Below are 12,500 nucleotides of genomic sequence, written 5' to 3' on the forward strand. Positions count from 1 at the left end.
AGTGTATCTATTCTCTCTCTTTCTCCCTTGTTTTCCAAGAAAACATGATGTTCATAAATTGACTCCCATCGCTTGCTCTGTTTAACTCTGGCGATACCTCAGAAACTTCTCCCTCTGCAAGTTTAATTGTTTACATTAAATCAGTTGTGCTCACTATTAAAAGTAGGGCAAGACAAATTGCAGATGAAGTGATCGTTAACCAATCTCTCAGAGAAAAATTATAGTTAGATATGTTCTAACTATAGGTCACAACGTCTGCCATCTACCTTCTGATTTGACTTATCAGTGGATGTCAGGGAGGATTGCATCTAACTGTGTTATTGTCCTAAAAGCAGCTGAACCATTGATTGTATCCGGTGCTATGCTACTTCATCAAGAAGAGAGAGTATCCATTCTAGCTAAAAGTTGGATATACATTCGATATGTTCTAACGATAGGTCACAATGTCTGCCATTCACCTCCCGATGTTGACGGATCCGTGGATGTCAGGGTAGGATTTGAGCCGATGGTTGTCACTGTTGTGTCCACTGATGTAGACATCATTGTCTCAGTTGTCTTTGTTTCTGTTTAAGATAAATTTCATGGTGTCAGGTTTTATACTGAATACATTTTTTCATTCATTTCATCCTGTTTCCACATCAGAATGACATTCTGTTCAATGCTATGGATTGATGTCAATTTCCATTTGTTACAAACGGAAAGGGAATTGAACATCTCTTACACTCCTCCAGACTGAAACCCCAGACCCAGACGGAGCTTGCGCAAATCCAGGCTGCACGGTAGGTTGGCTAAGGGAGGACAACATTGCCACGTCATCTTTCAGAAAAGCCCAATTCGTACATTCTGACAGATATACTTTCCACTCGATCAACACTGGAAAGATAATTCCACTGGAGTGAAGGGCAAGGGACCATTCTGTACAAATTCACGGCAAAGGTGCGGAGAAATGTTTTTTGGTATGAAAACCAAGAGTCTTCAGTGCACAAAATGCAACTGAGTGCAGAAGGCTCAGTAACTGAGTGTGTTCAAGAATTTGATCAAAATATTTCTATATGGTAATAACATCAAGTGTTGCAGCAAGAGTCCAGGGAACTAGCCTTAAAAAAAAAGGAAGGCACAATTTCATTTTTGATACAACAGGCTAGATGGGCTGAATGGCCTCATCTTCCTGCTGTCACTTTTGCCCTTACGTTCTGGAGCAATCCTAACTACTTCATACTAAAACACACGTATCTGGTGCACTTTGTCTGGGAATAAAATGGTAACTGTCACCCTGTTCAGGACAGGCACTTCAGCAGCTTATTATATTGGGACTCTCTCTGTACTCCATGGTGAGTGCAAAAATCTCAGGCAGGAACTTATCAAATCAACCCCAGAGTTACTTCCAGCAGATCCAGGCTGGAGGACAGCAATGCAGAGGTAGTGCTACAATATTGACTCTCCAAAGTGACTTTACTTTGTGATTGCTTCCGTAGTCTCTTGTGGGAGGATTGGATCTAAATGTGTTATTGCTCCAAAAGCAGTTGGAGCATTGATAGTATTCTGGGCTGATCGTCATCCCCTAAACATCATCAAGCACAGAGAGTATCCACTCTAGCTATTGCCTCCTTGGTTTCTAAGTTATCTTGATGTTCATAAATTAGCTCCCATCGCTCGCTCTATTAAACATTGGCTTTTCTTTAGAAATACCTACCTCTGGAAGTTTAATTTTTCACAGTAAATCTGTTATGCTCTCTATTAAAAGTAGGGCGAGACAAATTGCAGGTGGTGATCGTGTATAGTTGTACAGAATAATTAAAGTTGGATATGTTCTCATGATAGGTCACAATGTCTGCCACATACCTCCTGATGTTGATAGATCAGTGGATGTCAGGGTAGGATTTGAGCTGATGGTTACCACAGTTGTGTCCACTGAAGTAGACTCCATTGTCGAGTCCTCAGTTGTTGTCTTTGTTTCTGTTTAAGATAATTTTCATGGTGTCAGATTTTATACTGAATACATTTCCTTCATCCATTTCATTCTCTTTCCACATCAGAATCAGATTCCGTTCAGTGCTATGGTTTGATGTCAATTTCCATTTGTTACAAATGGAAAGGGACTTGTGCATCTTTTACACTCCTTCAGACAGAAACCCCAAACCCAGACTGAGTTTGCATTAATCCAGGCTGCACTTTCTCTGGAAGTAAAATGGTATCTGTCTCACTGTTCAGGACAGACACATTGGCAGCTTATTACATTGGGACGATCTCTGTGCTGTGGGGTTAGCGCATAAAACTCAGTCAGAAGCTCATTAACTCAACCCCAGAGTTACTGCCAGCAGATCCAGGCTGGAGGTCAGCACTGCAGAGGGAGTGCTGCAATATCGACACTCCAAAGTGACATTACTTTGTGATTGCTTCCATAGTCACTTGTTGGAGAATTGGATCTAACTGTGTTATTGGTTCAGAAGCTGTTGAACCATTGATTGTATCCTTGGCTAATCTTCATCTCCCAAATACCATCAAGAAGAGACAGTATCAATTCCACATATTTCTCCCTTGTTTTCTAAGTAATCTTGATGTTCATAAATTGGCTCCCATCACTTGCTTTGTTAAACATTGGCTATACTTCAGAAACTCGTCCCACTGGACATTTAATTGTTTACAATAAATTTGTCATGCACTGAATTAAAATTAGTGCCGGGAAAATTGCAGGTGAAGTGGTCGTGTACCAGTCTCTCAGAGACAACTTACAATTGGATATGTTCTAACAATAAGTCACAATGTCTGTCATTTACCTCCTGATGTTGACGGATCAGTGGGTGTCAGGGTAGGATTTGAGCCGATGGTTGTCACTGTTGTGTCCGCTGATGTAGACTCCATTGTCTCAGTCGTCTTTCTTTCTGTTTAAGATAGATTTGATACTGAATGCAGTTTTTTCAATCATTTCATCCTATTTCCACATCAGAATGACATTCTGTTCAATGCTACGGTTTGATGTCAATTTCCATTTTGTTACAAATGGAAAGGAAGTTGTGCATCTCTTACACTCCTCTGACCTAGACCGTGTCTAACATTCTTTCATACTTTCCACTGGATCAACACTGGAAAGATAATTCCACTGGAGTGAGGTCAAGGAGAACAGCACATTCTCGATAAATTCAGGACAACAACAAGGAGAAATGTATTTTAGTCTGAAAATGATGAGTCTTTAGTGCGCACAATGCAACTGCGTGCAGAAGGCTCAGTCACTGAGTGTGTTCAAGAATATGATCAAAATATTTCGATATGTTAATCGCATGAATTGCTGCAGCAAGAGTCCAGGGAACGAGCATTAAAAAAAGGTAAGGCACAATTTTAATTCTATTGGAAGAGGCTAAATGGGCTGAAGGCCTCATCCTCTTACTGTCACTTATGCTCTTACGGTCATGTAGCAATTCTGACTGCTTTACACTAAATCGCACATCTCCAGTAGACTTGGTCTGGAAGTAAAATGGTATCTGTCTCAATGTTCAGGAAAGGCTCATTGGCAAGCTTATTACACTGGGACTGTCTCTGTGCTATGAGGTGAACGCACAAAACTCAGTCAGAAGCTCATGAACCCAATCCCAGAGTTACTGTCAGCGGGTCCAGGCTGAAGGGGTCCAGTGCAGAGGGAGTGCTGTAATATCGACTCTCCAAAGTGATATTAAATCATGATTGCATCCATGGTCTCTTGTGGGAGGATTGAATTCTAACTGTGTTATTGTCCCAAAAGCAATTGAACCGTTGATAGTGTCCTGGGCTGATATTCATCCCCTAAACATCATCAAGAAGAAAGTGTATCTATTCTCTCTCTTTCTTCCTTGTTTTCCAAGAAAACATGATGTTCATAAATTGACTCCCATCGCTTGCTCTGTTTAACTCTGGCGATACCTCAGAAACTTCTCCCTCTGCAAGTTTAATTGTTTACATTAAATCAGTTGTGCTCACTATTAAAAGTAGGGCAAGACAAATTGCAGATGAAGTGATCGTTAACCAATCTCTCAGAGAAAAATTATAGTTAGATATGTTCTAACTATAGGTCACAACATCTGCCATCTACCTTCTGATGTTGACTTATCAGTGGATGTCAGGGAGGATTGCATCTAACTATGTTATTGTCCTAAAAGCAGTTGAACCATTGATTGTATCCGGTGCTATGCTACTTCATCAAGAAGAGAGAGTACCCATTCTAGCTAAAAGTTGGATATACATTCGATATGTTCTAACGATAGGTCACAATGTCTGCCATTCACCTCCCGATGTTGACGGATCCGTGGATGTCAGGGTAGGATTTGAGCCGATGGTTGTCACTGTTGTGTCCACTGATGTAGACACCATTGTCTCAGTTGTCTTTGTTTCTGTTTAAGATAAATTTCATGGTGTCAGGTTTTATACTGAATACATTTTTTCATTCATTTCATCCTGTTTCCACATCAGAATGACATTCTGTTCAATGCTATGGATTGATGTCAATTTCCATTTGTTACAAACGGAAAGGGAATTGAACATCTCTTACACTCCTCCAGACTGAAACCCCAGACCCAGACTGAGCTTGCGCAAATCCAGGCTGCACGGTAGGTTGGCTAAGGGAGGACAACATTGCCACGTCATCTTTCAGAAAAGCCCAATTCGTACATTCTGACAGATATACTTTCCACTCGATCAACACTGGAAAGATAATTCCACTGGAGTGAAGGGCAAGGGACCATTCTGTACAAATTCACGGCAAAGGTGCGGAGAAATGTTTTTTGGTATGAAAACCAAGAGTCTTCAGTGCACAAAATGCAACTGAGTGCAGAAGGCTCAGTAACTGAGTGTGTTCAAGAATTTGATCAAAATATTTCTATATGGTAATAACATCAAGTGTTGCAGCAAGAGTCCAGGGAACTAGCCTTAAAAAAAAAGGAAGGCACAATTTCATTTTTGATACAACAGGCTAGATGGGCTGAATGGCGTCATCTTCCTGCTGTCACTTATGCCCTTACGTTCTGGAGCAATCCTAACTACTTCATGCTAAAACACACGTATCTGGTGCACTTTGTCTGGGAATAAAATGGTAACTGTCACCCTGTTCAGGACAGGCACTTCAGCAGCTTATTATATTGGGACTCTCTCTGTACTCCATGGTGAGCGCAAACATCTCAGGCAGAAACTTATCAAATCAACCCCAGAGTTACTTCCAGCAGATCCAGGCTGGAGGACAGCAATGCAGAGGTAGTGCTACAATATTGACTCTCCAAAGTGACTTTACTTTGTGATTGCTTCCGTAGTCTCTTGTGGGAGGATTGGATCTAAATGTGTTATTGCTCCAAAAGCAGTTGGAGCATTGATAGTATTCTGGGCTGATCGTCATCCCCTAAACGTCATCAAGCACAGAGAGTATCCACTCTAGCTATTGCCTCCTTGGTTTCTAAGTTATCTTGATGTTCATAAATTAGCTCCCATCGCTCGCTCTATTAAACATTGGCTTTTCTTTAGAAATACCTACCTCTGGAAGTTTAATTTTTCACAGTAAATTAGTTATGCTCTCTATTAAAAGTAGGGCGAGACAAATTGCAGGTGAAGTGATCGTGTATAGTTGTACAGAATAATTAAAGTTGGATATGTTCTCATGATAGGTCACAATGTCTGCCACATACCTCCTGATGTTGATAGGTCAGTGGATGTCAGGGTAGGATTTGAGCTGATGGTTACCACAGTTGTGTCCACTGAAGTAGACTCCATTGTCGAGTCCTCAGTTGTTGTCTTTGTTTCTGTTTAAGATAATTTTCATGGTGTCAGATTTTATACTGAATACATTTCCTTCATCCATTTCATTCTCTTTCCACATCAGAATCAGATTCCGTTCAGTGCTATGGTTTGATGTCAATTTCCATTTGTTACAAATGGAAAGGGACTTGTGCATCTTTTACACTCCTTCAGACAGAAACCCCAAACCCAGACTGAGTTTGCATTAATCCAGGCTGCACTTTCTCTGGAAGTAAAATGGTATCTGTCTCACTGTTCAGGACAGACACATGGGCAGCTTATTACATTGGGACGATCTCTGTGCTGTGGGGTTAGCGCATAAAACTCAGTCAGAAGCTCATTAACTCAACCCCAGAGTTACTGCCAGCAGATCCAGGCTGGAGGTCAGCACTGCAGAGGGAGTGCTGCAATATCGACACTCCAAAGTGACATTACTTTGTGATTGCTTCCATAGTCACTTGTTGGAGAATTGGATCTAACTGTGTTATTGGTTCAGAAGCTGTTGAACCATTGATTGTATCCTTGGCTAATCTTCATCTCCAAAATACCATCAAGAAGAGACAGTATCAATTCCACATATTTCTCCCTTGTTTTCTAAGTAATCTTGATGTTCATAAATTGGCTCCCATCACTTGCTTTGTTAAACATTGGCTATACTTCAGAAACTCGTCCCACTGGACATTTAATTGTTTACAATAAATTTGTCATGCACTGAATTAAAATTAGTGCCGGGAAAATTGCAGGTGAAGTGGTCGTGTACCAGTCTCTCAGAGACAACTTACAATTGGATATGTTCTAACAATAAGTCACAATGTCTGTCATTTACCTCCTGATGTTGACAGATCAGTTGGTGTCAGGATAGGATTTGCGCCAATGGTTGTCACTGTTGTGTCCACTGATGTAGACTCCATTGTCTCAGTTGTCTTTGTTTCTGTTTAAGATAATTTTCATGGTATTAGATTTGATACTGAATGCAGTTTTTTCAACCATTTCATCTTGTTTCCACTCAGAATGACATTCTGTTCAATGCTACGGTTTGATGTCAATTTCCATTTGTTACAAACGGAAAGGAAGTTGTGCATCTCTTACACTCCTCTGACCTAGACCGTGTCTAACATTCTTTCATACTTTCCACCGGATTAACACTGGAAAGATAATTCCACTGGAGTGAGGTCAAGGAGAACAGCACATTCTCGATAAATTCAGGACAACAACAAGGAGAAATGTATTTTAGTCTGAAAATGATGAGTCTTTAGTGCGCACAATGCAACTGAGTGCAGAAAGCTCAGTCACTGAGTGTGTTCAAGAATATGATCAAAATATTTCTATATATTAATCACATGAATTGATGCAGCAAGAGTCCAGGGAACGAGGTTTGAAAAAAGGTAAGGCACAATGTTAATTCTGTTAGAAGAGGCTAAATGAGCTGAAGGCCTCATCCTCTTACTGTCACTTGTGCTCTTACGGTCATTTAGCAATCCTGACTGCTTTACACTAAAACGCACATCTCCAGTACACTTGGTCTGGAAGTAAAATGGTATCTGTCTCAATGTTCAGGAAAGGCTCATTGGCAAGCTTATTACACTGGGACTCTCTCTGTGTGTGAGGTGAGCGCACAAAACTCAGTCAGAAGCTCATGAACCCAACCCCTGAGTTACTGTCAGCAGGTCCAGGCTGAAGGGGTCCAGTGCAGAGGGAGTGCTGTAATATCGACTCTCTAAAGTGATATTAAATCATGATTGCATCCATGGTCTCTTGTGGGAGGATTGAATTCTAACTGTGTTATTGTCCCAAAAGCAATTGAACCGTTGATAGTGTCCTGGGCTGATATTCATCCCCTAAACATCATCAAGAAGAAAGTGTATCTATTCTCTCTCTTTCTTCCTTGTTTTCCAAGAAAACATGATGTTCATAAATTGGCTCCCATCGCTTGCTCTGTTTAACACTGGCGATACCTCAGAAACTTCTCCCTCTGGAAGTCTAATTGTTTACATTAAATCAGTTGTGCTCACTATTAAAAGTAGGGCAAGACAAATTGCAGATGAAGTGATCGTTAACCAATCTCTCAGAGAAAAATTATAGTTAGATATGTTCTAACTATAGATCACAACGTCTGCCATCTACCTTCTGATGTTGACTTATCAGTGGATGTCAGGGAGGATTGCATCTAACTGTGTTATTGTCCTAAAAGCAGTTGAACCATTGATTGTATCCGGTGCTATGCTACTTCATCAAGAAGAGAGAGTATCCATTCTAGCTAAAAGTTGGATATACATTCGATATGTTCTAACGATAGGTCACAATGTCTGCCATTCACCTCCCGATGTTGACGGATCCGTGGATGTCAGGGTAGGATTTGAGCCGATGGTTGTCACTGTTGTGTCCACTGATGTAGACACCATTGTCTCAGTTGTCTTTGTTTCTGTTTAAGATAAATTTCATGGTGTCAGGTTTTATACTGAATACATTTTTTCATTCATTTCATCCTGTTTCCACATCAGAATGACATTCTGTTCAATGCTATGGATTGATGTCAATTTCCATTTGTTACAAATGGAAAGGGAATTGAACATCTCTTACACTCCTCCAGACTGAAACCCCAGACCCAGACTGAGCTTGCACAAATCCAGGCTGCACAGTAGGTTGGCTAAGGGAGGACAACATTGCCACGTCATCTTTCAGAAAAGCCCAATTCATACATTCTGACAGATATACTTTCCACTCGATCAACACTGGAAAGATAATTCCACTGGAGAAGGGTCAAGGACAAGGGAACATTCTCAAAAATTCAGAATAAAGTCAAGGAGAAATGTTTTTAGTCAGAAGATGATGAATCTTTTGTGCACAGAATGCAACTAAGTGCAGAAGGCTCAGTCAGGTCCTGCATCAATACTCCTGGTAAATAGCAATGAAGAATTTAACACACAGTTGTATTTTTGCTAGAATATGATTGATGGGCTGAATAGCCTAATCCTCCTGCCGTCACTTATGCTGTTATGCTTTGTAGCAATCCTGACTGCTTTATGCTAAAATGCACATGTCCGATGCACTTCCTCTTGAAATAAATTGCTATCTGTCTCACTGTTCAGGACAGGCTCATCGGCATGCATATTACATTGGGACTCTGTGCTGTGAGGATAGCGCAGAAAACTCAGTCAGAAGCTCATTAACTCAACCCCAGAGTTACTACCAGCAGCTCCAGGCTGGAGGTCAGCTGTGCAGAGGGAATGCTGCAATATTGACTCTCCAAAGTGACATTATTTTGTGATTGCTTCCATAGTCTTTTGTGGGAAGATTAGATCTAACTGTGTTATTTGTCCAAAAGCAGTTGAACCATTGATAATATCCTGTGCTAAACATTATCTCCAACACACCATCAAGAAGAGAGAGTATCCATTCTAGCTCTTTCCTCCTTGTTTTATAACTAATCTTGATGTTCATAAATCGGCTCCCATTGCTTACTGTATTAAAAATTGGCGATATTTCAGAGACTCCTCCCTGTAGAAGTTTAATTGTTTACAATAAATCAGTCATGCTCTCTATTAAAATTATGGTAAGGCAAATTGCAGGTGAAGTGATCATTAACCAATCTTTCAGAGAAGGGTTACAGTTGGATATGCTCTAACTAAAGGTCACAATGTCTGCCATTTACCTCCTGATGTTGACAGATCAGTGGATGTCAGGGTAGGATTTGAGACAATGTTCATGATGTCAGATTTTATACTGAATACATTTTCTTCATCCATTTCATCCTGTTTCCACATCAGAATCACATTCCGTTCAATGTTATGGTTTAATGTCAATTTCCATTTGTTACAAATGGAAGGGGAATTGTGCATCTTTTACACTCCTTCAGAGTGAAACCCCAGACCCAGACTGAGCTTGCACAAATCCAGGCTGCACAGTAGGCTGAGGGAGGACTACAGTGCCACATGTCATCTTTCAGAAAAGCCCAATTTCCACATTCTAACATTCATACTTTCCACTCGATCAACACTGGAAAGATAATTTCACTGGGGTGGAGTCAAGGACAATGGAACTTTCTCGACAAATTCAGGACAAAGATGAGGAGAAATGATTTTTTGTCAGAAATTGATGAGTCTTTAGTGCACACAATGCAACTAAGTGCAGAAGGCTCAGTCACTGAGTGTGTTCAAGAGTATGATCAAAACTTTCTATAGGTTAATAACATCAAGTTTTGCAGCAAGAGTCCAGGGAACGAACATTGAAAAATGTAAGAAACAATTTAAATGCTGATGGAAAAGACTAGAGGGGCTAAATGGGCTCATCTTCCTGCTGTTACTTATGCTTTTACAGTCATGCCACAATCCTGACTGCTTTACACTAAAACGCACATGTCCGGTGCATTTTTTCTGGAAAGGAAATGGTAACTGTAACTCTGTTCAGGACAGGCTTATTGGCAAGCTGATTGCATTGGGACTCTCTCTCTCTGCTCCATGGTGAGTACATAATACTCAGTCAGAAGCCCATCAAATCGACCTCAGAGTTACTGCCAGGATCCAGGCTGAAGGTCAGCAATGCGGAGGGAGTGCTGCAATATCGACTCTCCAAAGTGACATTATTTTGTGATTGCTTCCAAAGTCTCTTGTGGGAGGATTGAATCTAACTGTGTTATAGCTCCAAAAGCAGTTGGAGCATTGATAGTGTCCTGGGTTGATTTTGATCCCCTAAACATCATCAATTAGAAAGTGTATCCATTCTATCTCTTCCCTCCTTGTTTTCTGAGTAATCATCATGTTCATAAATTGGCTCCCATCGCTTGCACTGTTAAACAATGGCGATATCTCAGAAACTCCTCCCTCTGGAAGTTTAATTGTTTATATAAGAAGCTATACTCTCCATTAAAATCAGGGCAAGACAAATTGCAGGTGAAGTGATCGTGTACCAATTTTGCAGAGAAAATGTTTTCTAACGATAGGTCATAATGGCTGCCATTTGCTTCCTGATGTTGACGGATCAGTGGATGTCAGGATAGGATTTGAGCCGATGGTGGTCACTGTTGTGTCTGCTGATGTAGACTCCATTGTCTCAGTTATTATCTTTGTTTCTGTTTAAGATCATTTTCATGGTGTCAGATTTTATACTGAATACATTTTCTTCATCCATTTCATCCTGTTTCCACATCAGAATCACATTCTGTTCAGTGCTATGGTTTGATGTCAATTTCCATTTGTTACAAATGGAAAGGGAATTGTGCATCTTTTACACTCCTTCAGACAGAAAACCCAGACCCAGAGTGAGCTTGCACAAATCTAGGCTGCACGGTAGGTTGGCTAAGGGAGGACGACAGTGCCACATGTCATCTTTCAGAAAAGCCCAATTCGTACATTCTAACATTCAAACTTTCCCCTGAATCAACATTGGAAAGATAATTCCACAGGAGTGGGGTCAAGGACAAAGAAGTATTCTCAACAAATTCAGGACAAAGACAAGGAGAAATGTTTTTGTGCACACAATGCAGTTGAGTGCAGAAAGCTCAGTCACAGTGCGTTCAAGAATGTGATCAAAATATTTCTACATATTAATAAGATCACGTGCTGCATCAATACTCCTGGGAAATAGCGATGAAGAAATTTAAGACATAATTTTAGTTTTGCTTGAACAGGATCGATGGGTTGAATGGCCTCATCCTCCTGCTGTCACTTGTGCTCCTACATTCTGTAGCAATCCTGACTGCTTTACGCCAAAACACACATGTCCAGTGCATTTACTTTAGAAATAAAATAATAACTGTCACTCTGTTCTGGACAGGTATATTGACAGCTTATTACATTGGGGATCTCTCTGTGCTCTGTGGTGAGCAAATGATACTCAGTCAGAACAGCAACATATCGACCCCAGTGTTACTGCCAGCAGATCTAGGCTGGGGGTCAGCAATGGAAAGGGAGTCCTAGAATATCAACTCTCCAAAATGACATTACTTTGTGATGCTTCCATGGTCTCTTGTGTGAGGATTGGATCTAACTGTGTTATTGGTCCAAAAGCAGTTGAACCATTGATACTATCCTGTGCTAATCTTTATACCTTAAACATCATCATGAAGAGAGAGTATCCAGTCTAGCTCTTTCCTCCTTGGTTTCTAAGTTATCTTGATGTTCATAAATTGGCTACCATCACTCACTCTATTAAAATTGGCTATACTTCAGAAACTCCTCCCTCTGGAAGTTTAATTGTTTCCAATAAATCAGTTATGCTCTATTAAAATTAGGGCAAGACAAATTGCAGGTGAAGTGGTCGTGTACCAATCTCTCAGAGAATAATTACAGTTGGATATGCTCTAACTATAGGTCACAATGTCTGCCATCTATCTCCTGATGTTGACAGATCAGTGGATGTCAGGGTAGGATTTGAGCTGATGGTTACCACTCATGTGTCCACTGATGTAGACTCCATTGTCAATTCCTCAGTTGTTGTCTTTGTTTCTGTTTAAGATAATTTTCATGGTGTCAGAATTTATACTGAATACATTATCTTCATTCATTTCATCCTGTTTCCACATCCGAATCAGGTTCTGTTCAGTGCTATGGTTTGATGTCAATTTCCATTTGTTACAAATTGATAGGGCATTATGCATCTCCTACACTCCTCCAGACTAAAACCCCAGACCCAGACTGAGCTTGCACAAATCCAAGCTGCACACTAGGTTGCCTGAGGAGGACCACAGTGCCACATGTCATCATTCTGAAAAGCCCAATTTGCACATTCTGACATACATACTTTCCAATGGA

The 12,500-nt window shown here is 40.6% G+C and overlaps 1 protein-coding gene across 1 annotated transcript in view; it reads right to left on the reverse strand.

The window, feature by feature from the left end:
- The window catches only part of LOC140492614 (uncharacterized), a 162,883-nt gene that overhangs the window by 107,184 nt on the left and 43,199 nt on the right, over positions 1–12,500 (reverse strand). Inside the window, exons 3-7 of the mRNA XM_072591626.1 lie at positions 6,578–6,682; positions 5,643–5,756; positions 4,257–4,361; positions 2,778–2,882; positions 1,843–1,956 (exon numbers count right to left, since the gene is read on the reverse strand). Of these exons, the coding sequence (XP_072447727.1) occupies positions 1,843–1,956; positions 2,778–2,882; positions 4,257–4,361; positions 5,643–5,756; positions 6,578–6,682 (543 nt within the window). The remainder of the gene's footprint in view (positions 1–1,842; positions 1,957–2,777; positions 2,883–4,256; positions 4,362–5,642; positions 5,757–6,577; positions 6,683–12,500) is intronic.

This window comes from Chiloscyllium punctatum, chromosome 21 (assembly GCF_047496795.1).
Source record: "Chiloscyllium punctatum isolate Juve2018m chromosome 21, sChiPun1.3, whole genome shotgun sequence".
Taxonomy (NCBI): Eukaryota; Metazoa; Chordata; class Chondrichthyes; order Orectolobiformes; family Hemiscylliidae; genus Chiloscyllium; species Chiloscyllium punctatum.